Genomic DNA, 9,581 nt, shown 5'->3' on the forward strand with positions numbered 1-9,581 from the left:
GTAACACCATAGCAACACACTACAAACACTCGAAACATCATAGCAACAGACTACAAACACGTGTAACACCATATCAACACACTACAAACACTCGAAACATCATAGCAACACACTACAAACACTTGGAACACCATAGCAACACACCACAAACATCATAGCAATACACTACAAACACTTGGAACACCATAGCAACCATATAGCAACACCCTGGCAACAGGCTTTGCATGGGGAAGCATAAAAAAACAATGCATTCATTAATATAATCAACTATAGAACTGATAATTTATAGAACCATATATATTTTTGTTCTATATTTATGTTGTTAAGTTCCATAAAACACAATCACTGTACAGGTATTATCTATAATTTACTTTAAAATATATATTATAGGTTTTAAAATTAAGATTAATGTATAGTATTTTCATAATATTGTATTATACTATAAATGAAATATCCATAATTTAGTTAACAAAAAATATATATTTTTTCAAAATTAATATTAATGAATAGTGTTTTCATAATTGTTTTTAGCGTTTTCAAAAGTTTCCCAAAAATCACACGAAAAATACATTATTATAATAAATGATTATTAAATAATAAAAATTTAACATCAACATTTAAATTATTCTGAATGATAAATGAAATTATTTAATAATAAATTATTGTAAATGAAACCAATCACTATGGGTTCTTTTTGCCTTATTTCATTACAATTCTATTTAAAATTTGCATTATCGTAATTAAAGCAGTATACATTTACAGAATATCACACAGACTTGGCGAAAACACCCAGAACACCCTATAGCAACCGCATAGCAACGCACTAAAACCACTTGGAACACCATAGCAACTGCATAGCAACACCCTGACAACAGGTTTTGTATGGAAAAGCACAAAAAACAATGAATTCATTAATGTAATCACTTACAGAATCGTTTATATTTTGGTTCTATATTTACGTTGTTAAGTTTCAGATGGTTATATGTCGACCTGAAATGACCTGTTGTACTGTATGCTGACCTGAATACAGTGTGCGTGGAGAAATATTGTGCAGTAATATTAGATTAGCAGACCTGCAGAATTCTGTAATACGATTGACCGATGCTTCTATAATGACTCTGATTCGACTCACATCACGTCATACCTTTCACAATCTAATGAAGACGCCCAATTACCACCGGAGACCGTCTTAACCTCATCTCTGAGTTTTCAGATTTCAGACTTCCAAAAGGTACTTCAATTAAACATTGCATATATTAGAAAGCACAATAAATTGCCAAAAACAAACCGGAGTGAACGTCATTTAAGTATTATGCAGAAAAATGAGTCAGTGACATTTTCAGTCTTTCCGAGAAGCCCAATTTGAGTTTGACCACCAGATCACCATTGGCTGTATCCTATGGGACCATGTGACGCAGGACAGATGCTGAGGATCTTCAGTAACGTGAATAATCAGGTGTATAAAAGCAGTGGCCAGGAGACAAAGAGAGACAGACAGACGGGAACTGAGCCGAGGAAACTATTCTTCATCCGTACAGGTGTCAGAGATCATACACAACCGCACAGCTGAAAATACATCCGGACTGTGAGTACTTTGATTCTTCAATGTTTTGAGTGTTATATAATATATATTGTTAGAAAAATGCAAACTTCTAAAAACATTTATAGGTAGTTGTGTACTTTATTTACAAATGTCACATTTCAAATGTATGTGCATTTATTAAAACAAAATGATTTATGAGCTTGTTAATTGGGAAATAATATAGGGTATTTGAACTTTTATAATTGCATTAGTTAATCATTATATAATATATATTGTTAGAAAAATGCAATCCTTTGAAAACATTTATGGGTAATTGAGTACTTTATAGACAGTTTTACTAAACATTAAAAATGCATTTATTAAAATAAAATTTTATGAACTTATATTAATTGGGAAACTACATGGGATATTTGAACTTTTATAAATGCATTTGTTAATTATATAATATATATTGTTAGAAAAATGCTAACTTTTAAAAACATTTATGGGTACTTTATTTACAAATTTCACATTTCAAATGTATCTGCATTTATTAAAATGAAATGTTTCTGAACTTATGTTAATTAGGAAACTACATGAGATATTTTATTTTTTATCAATGCATTTGATTATCATTATTTAATATATACTGTTAGAAAAATGCAAACTTTTAAAAACATTTATGGGTAGCTAGGTACTTAATTTTTTTTTTTTTTAAACTAACCATCTCAAATGTTTGCGCATTTATTAAAATTAAATGTTTTTGAGCTTATGTTAATTGGGAAACTACGTTACATATGTGTACTTTTATAAATGCATTTTATTATCATTATATAATATATATTGTTAGAAAAAAAGCAAACTTCTAAAAATATTTATAGGTAGTGGGGTACTTTATTTACAAATTTCACATTTCAAATTTATGTGCATTTATTAATATAGCATGTTTTATGAGCTTGTATTAATTGGGAAACTACATGGGATATTTGAACTTTTATAAATGCATTTGTTAATCATTATATAATATATACTGTTAGAAAATTGCTAACTTTTAAAAACATTTGTTAGTCATTAAAACGAACTGGGAAAAACGCTTAAAATGGAAACTATTTGCAGCGCCTAAGATGCATTTACATTTTTTTGTTTTAATCTAAAATTTTGATATTGAAAATAAGACAAATGTGAGCCTGGAGCACAAAAGCAGTCTTAAGTCGCTGGGGTATATTTGTAGCAATAGCCAAAAATACATGGTAAGGGTCAAAATTACCGTAAACATATCAAAACTTAATTTTTGATTAGTAATATGCATTGCTAAGAACTTAATTTGGACAACTTTAAAGGCGATTTTCTCAATATTTTAATTTTTTGCACCCTCAGATTCCAGATTTTCAAATAGTTGCATCTCGGCAAAATATTGTCCTATCCTAACAAACCATACATCAATGGAAAGCTTATTTATTCAGCTTTTAAAAATTGACCCTTATGACTGGTTTTGTGGTCCAGGGTCACAAATGGGGCTCATATTGCCATTATTTATCAAGTGCCACATATGCAAAAAGGACAAAAACTGGTAAATTGATATCAAAAGAAAACCAAAATCTGTCTGAATATTCAGTCTAATGCAGATGTTTGTTCTGACCTGGTTTAAACCTCTGCAGAAAGCCATGATTTCACTCAGCAGCTGTCAGACGCTCCTCCTGATGGCCGTCTGCGGTGTTTTCTGCTGCAGGACTCTTGCATTGCCTGCCATCTCCGCATATCCTGACATCAGGTGAGACATAAAACACAATTAATGTACAGTTCATAATTTAGTTAACAAAAATGTATTAGAGATTTTTTTAAATTACGATGAATGTATAGTTTTCATAATAATATGTAATAAATGTAAATAAATTATTTTCTATTATTAGTTAACAAAAATTTTTTTTTATTTATATTTCAAATTAATTTAATCCCAAAATCCCATGAAAAAATAGTAAATTATTTGAAATACATGAAAATAATGTCACAATGCAAAACAAACCAATAATGATATAAAATAGGTTTACTTTAAAACAATTGATATTGCTAACCTATTTTATATCATAATGTGTTCGTTTTGCATTGTGACAATTTGCATCCAAAATTTGCATTATTGTAGTTAATTCAGACACACACACACACACACATATGCATATATTGGATGGCATATAGGCTCCATTAAAAACGTTTTCTTTTTAATTTTTATTTCTGAAATTCACTCATAAATTATATTATAAATAAATATTCAAAAGTTTAATATACTTGAAAAATGACTGCGACAAATGATCTTATTTTCTTTGCATCGAGTACATAGTTTGTATTTTGCATCTTAATTCTTTCCAGACCAGGCACTCTTGATGAAGACGGAGAGGACGACTGGACGAGAGACCTGTCATTACAGGATCTGGAGGCATATAAACTCCTGTATGAACTCGCAAACACCGTCGAGAGGTTCGTAGAAACACACTATGACATTAGCTACGGCTGTATGTCATACCATCAACACTCTTATAAAAATATTAGAGATCCATTTCCAGAGGAAAGACTGAAGCTGTAAATGTGATGATGAGGAAGATCTTTTGTGGGCACAAACAATCAAAGCACTGAAGACAATAAAAGACAATTTATACAATAAAATAAAACGTGCTTTTTATCTGTATTTGCTTTAGACCATCCAGACACGCTGATGGGCTCTTCACGAGCGGATACAGCAAACTGCTCGGCCAACTGTCTGCTAAAGAATATCTGGAGTCTTTACTCACAAAGAGAGTCAGGTAAAGATGGCCATATAATCTCTTATAGACGTGAAAATGCATTATCCAAACTGAAATGGTTGTAATTCATGAACGCTTTGGAATACATAAGGTTAGTCTCTATTTCAAAGAAGACTATCAGCAGCTTTTTGGTGAAGTGAAAGCATTAAAAAAAAAGTAGTTTAAAAAGTCTTAAAAAGTGCAAGTTTACTGTAAAGTAAAAGCACTCTACTTTTTCATCTTATATAAAATAAAATAAATTAGAATCTAAAATTGCTATAAAATCAAAGCAATATTTCTAAATAAATTATGTTCCAAATTTGAAGTTGATATTACAAAAATTGAGGTTCCTATGATATTTTGTTTAGGTGCTTTACACCCAAACTCCATTAAATGTATATTTAAAATGTATTAATTGATACATTTCTGTCACAATATTACTGTTTTCACGAAATAATCTTGAGACTTGATATGTGTTTTGTCAAGTTTAGAAAAAGTTTTGATTAAAAAAATATTGTAATGAATTTTGTAATATGACACTTGACACCGCCAACTAGGGGGAGGAGCCTGGTAAAATGATTTAAAATACCATTTCCATGGTAACACGGAATGGTAGTGGTCAGAATTTTGAGTGTTTAAGCTTTATTTATTATTATTAAATTATATTTTATGATGATGTCTAAAATATGTGATAGGGAAATCAAAGCCATATATCTAAATAAATTGTGTTCCAAATTTGAAGTTGATATTACAAAAATTGAGGTTCCTGTGAGATTTTATTTAGGCGCTATATCAAAAACAGCCACCGGGTGACACCCAAACTCCATTGAGCGCATTTTCCAGTGACAAATTTATACATTTTTGTCACAATATTACTTTAATCATGAAATAACCACTGAATATGGAACCTTGAGACTCAGACCTTTCCAATGATACATGATTTGTCAAGATTTAAAAAAAGCTTTGATTAAAACATATTGTAGTAAATTTTGTAATAGGACACCTGACACCGCCCACTAGGGGGAGGAGCCAGCTAAAAGGATTTAAAGTACCATTTCCATGGTAACACAATGTCTGATTTGGTTTATATATGACACTTAACAAGTTAAATAAGTCTGGATGGCAAACTGAATGTACTAAGTATCAAGAGGTAATACGGTCTCTGTTGTGATGCTGATTTAATTAAGCTTTTAATAATGAGGCAGCAGGAGGTCAGTGAACAGTGGAGGTCATTTTCCTGTCTGTCTGCTGTAGTGATGAGCTGGGTGTGGAGCAGATGCCTGTGAAACGTCACTCAGACGCCGTCTTCACAGACAACTACAGCCGCTACCGCAAACAGATGGCGGCCAAGAAATACCTCAACTCAGTTCTGGCAGGAAAAAGGAGGTACGGCTCGAATAAAAGGCGAGCATCACTATTACTAGTGCGATTAAATGACACTATAATCACACATATTTACACTGAAGGAGTCAGAATGTCACAGAGAATACAAGCAAACACATAACAACACATTGACTAGAACAACCTAGCAACTGCATAGCAACGCATAGCAACACATCACCTGGAACAGCTGCATAGCAATGCACTGAAATACTAAGAATACCTTAGCAACCATATAGCAACACATCAACCAGAACATCCTAGCAACTGCATGGCAACAATTTTAAATATTCAGAACTCTTAGCAACCATGTAGCAACACATTGTCTGGAACACCCTAGCAACAGCATTGAAATATTCAAAACGCTAAGCAACCACATAGCAACATAACATCACACAGAACACCCTAGCAACTGCATAGCAATGCACTGAAATATTCAGAACACTTAGCAACCGCATAGCAACATATTGCCCTGATCAGCCTAGCAAATGCATAGCAATGCACTGAAATATTCAGAACACTTAGAAACCACAAAGCAATGTATTGCCCAGAACAGCCTAGCAACTGCATAGCAATGAACTGAAATATTTAGAACACTTAGCAACCACATAGCAACATATTGCCCAGAACACCCTAGCAACCGCATAGCAACAAACTGAAATACTTAGAACACTTAGCAACCACATAGCAACACACTGTCTGGAACACCCTAGCAACAGCATAGCAACAAACTGAAATATTCAAAACGCTAAGCAACCCCATAGCAACATAACATCACCCAGAACACCCTAGCAACTACATTGCAATGCACTGAAATATTCAGAACTCTTAGAAACCATGTAGCAGCAGAACATCACTCCGTAACAGCCTAGCAACTACATAGCAACACACTGAAATATTCACAACACTTAGCAACCACATAGCAATGTATTGCCCAGAACAGCCTAGCAACTGCACAGCAACAAACTGAAATAGAACACTTAGCAACCACATAGCAACACACTGTCTAGAACACCCTAGCAACAGCATAGCCTACGAATTGAAATATTCAAAATGCTAAGCAACCGTATAGCAACACAACATCACCTGGAACACCATAGCAACTGCATAACAACACACTGAAATATTCAGAACACTTAGCAACCACATAGCAACACATCATCACCCGTTAACACCCTAGCAACAGCATAGAATTGCCCTGGCAACCACCCATAGCAGTTTAACATGGGCAAAAATAATTTAGAGAATGTAAAAAGCATATATATATTTCTCTTTTATAGTCTGAATGCATTTGATTTTTCATTATAGAAAGTTTCTGATGGATTTTGATCTGTGGTTTAGGTGATGCACTCCCGCTCAAACGCTGCCTGTGCTCTTCAACATGTAAGTGCACGCATGTCTTTTCTAGTCTGTTAATAAATGCCGTCCCGAACGACATGGCTCTTTTTTAGTGTAGCTCTCTGAATTATGAATTAAAGATTAAGAATCATTTTGAAATGTCTGATTTTTCTCTTCTTAATCACATATAGTTGTCAAGTCAAACCTGATGTTCTGTAGAGGACACGGACGGCACAGCTTCAAGATTTCGCCATCATTATATATTCAAGCTTACACAATCTATTACGGCTGAAATTGAATAAACAGCACTAAACACAACACAAACTGAATGAGCGCGTCAGTGAATGTGATTCAGAATCCGTGTGAATGGCACGTCTGTTTGTTGTTGGCTGACTAATGCTGTTATGTCTATAGAAATCTATTTTGACTCTGCTGTCATTCTTGATAACTGAAATCAAACCAATAAAAATGATCATGTTTGTAAAAACAGTTTTGTCTGCTGCTGTCATTCCTGCTGGTTAACTTTATCAGCTTCACAAAATCATAAAATCACTAGAAAAATCTCTGTTGGATGTGATTCTTTGAATCCATTTATATGGAACTCGATTGATTCTGCGATAAAATAAAATAAAATAAAATAAAATAAAATAAAACATAGTGACTTTTTATCTGACAATTCTGACTTGTTTTTCCTCAATTAATTTACACTCAGAATTGTCAGATAAAAAGTCACAATGTTTTTTTTTTATTTTTTTATCCCTCATATAAACTCACAATTGCTAGACATAAACTCACAATTCTGAGAAGAATTGGTGGGAGGAAAACGTCAGAATAGCAAGATCCAAACCAGGGTTATTATAATTAACTACAATTAAAACTGACAGTAAAATTAATACCAGCAACATTATCGTTACTTGAAATAAGGTAAATGTTACAATAAAATATAAAAAACTTTTTATTTCAGCTATTTGCCAAGGCAACATTTATAAATTTAATTTAGATTGACTTGATGGACTAAAATAACTAAAACTAAAATAAAAATTAATAAAAAACTATACAGACATATTACAAAAAAAAAATACTGAAAATGACTAAAACACACAACAGAAATACTAAAACTTTAACTAAAATAAAAAAATGAAAAGAGAAAATATAAAAATAAAAGCTGATTAAAATATTAATGAAAACTATAATAGTGTCTCAATTATACTAAAATAGCACTGATGTAAATGCAATAAGTAAACAAACAAAAAAAGACAAAATTGAAAGACAAAATGTTGCAATTACCTTTTAAAAAAAAAAAATTATAATAATTCCATGGCGGGAACAAGTTTCTGATATCTATGTTCAGATATGATTTTTTTTAATTTTTTTATTATTATTTATTGAGAACCAAGCATTTTGTACAAACAAGAGTATGTATAACCAAAAAAAAAATAAAAAATACAGAAAAACATTGTACATCTTAAATAGTTACATAGTTTGTACTGCTTTCAAGTTTTTACTTTTAAATTTAGTTTCCAAATACATTTTAGAAATACATGTCAGTTTTAAATTGTTCAAACATCAAGTGGAAGTTCAAAGAGCGTCAGGGCTCTTATCTGCAGGAATGCTCTCAATGAGTGAGAGTTGACCACTATCAGCAGCACTAGCCCAATCACCGCCGGGTCAAAGGTCAGCGTGAGCTGAGGGCATGTCCTTGCTTTCCTTGTTTGTTTGTTTTTCAAATCATTTGACTTTATACCCAATGCTTTATTATTCATCATAACCGCGGTATCAACATCTATCCAGCAGATGGCGACAAATCACCAAATATCTACAGCTGTTTTTGGAAGCGTATCATTCCACGCTCTTCACACTATTTAGCCTTCAGTAGGCACATTTGTTTAGTATGCATGGAATATCCTATCAGGAATCCAGTGCATGTAATCATTTTCACCTAGCGACTACCCAAACGCCCTAGCAACTGCCAGAGCAAATAGCATTAAAATCATTAGAGGTTTCGGAGCAGTCTCTGATGCTTTATCTGGGTTTGCAGCTGCAGGTCAATCTGTGAATCTAATGGTGAGTGGACGGAAAGCAGGACATCCCCTCAGCTGACGCTGACCTTTGACCCCGCGGGGATTAGGCTAGTGCTGCTGATAGTGGTCAACTCTCACTCATTGAGAGCATTCCTGCAGATAAGAGCCCTGACGCTCTTTGAACTTCCACTGTGCAGAACAGAGTTCAAACACACACACAGCTGTTGCAGGTAGGGCTGCTTTGACTTTATACGCTTTCTATTAATGTGCAGTTTATGTTTTGAGTGCATTGATAGATGGTCAGTGAACAGAATATTCTGCACATTATTGATTTACTGATGACGGACACAATAACAGTCATTACCAGTGAAATATAAGCAATCTTTGCCTCCTTAAACTTATTTTCTTTTTTACTTGACATAAACCACGTGTCATCCACTGATGTTAAATAGTTACATTAGCTAAAAATACATAAAAATAATATTATAATATTATGTAATAGATTTTCTAATAATATGTCTATTATATACACACACACAAATATAA

At 32.8% G+C, this 9,581-nt stretch overlaps 1 protein-coding gene across 2 annotated transcripts; it reads left to right on the forward strand.

Moving 5' to 3' along the window:
* The first annotated feature begins 1,499 nt into the window (after positions 1-1,499).
* On the forward strand, positions 1,500-7,471 carry LOC107713001 (VIP peptides-like). 2 transcript variants are annotated; one of them, XM_016518421.1, is made up of 7 exons: positions 1,500-1,585; positions 3,181-3,293; positions 3,887-3,994; positions 4,213-4,317; positions 5,551-5,700; positions 7,018-7,059; positions 7,206-7,471. In XM_016518421.1, the coding sequence occupies exons 2-6, from the start codon at positions 3,187-3,189 to the stop codon at positions 7,019-7,021; spliced, it is 474 nt and encodes a 157-aa protein (XP_016373907.1). In that variant the 5' UTR covers positions 1,500-1,585; positions 3,181-3,186; the 3' UTR covers positions 7,022-7,059; positions 7,206-7,471. The 2 variants fall into 2 exon arrangements, with proteins under 2 accessions (XP_016373907.1, XP_016373908.1); XM_016518422.1 differs by having other exon boundaries at positions 5,551-5,682.
* The last annotated feature ends 2,110 nt before the right edge of the window (positions 7,472-9,581 follow it).

The sequence above is a fragment of the Sinocyclocheilus rhinocerous genome, unplaced genomic scaffold, assembly GCF_001515625.1.
Source record: "Sinocyclocheilus rhinocerous isolate Xijiao unplaced genomic scaffold, SAMN03320098_v1.1 scaffold147, whole genome shotgun sequence".
NCBI classification, from domain to species: Eukaryota; Metazoa; Chordata; class Actinopteri; order Cypriniformes; family Cyprinidae; genus Sinocyclocheilus; species Sinocyclocheilus rhinocerous.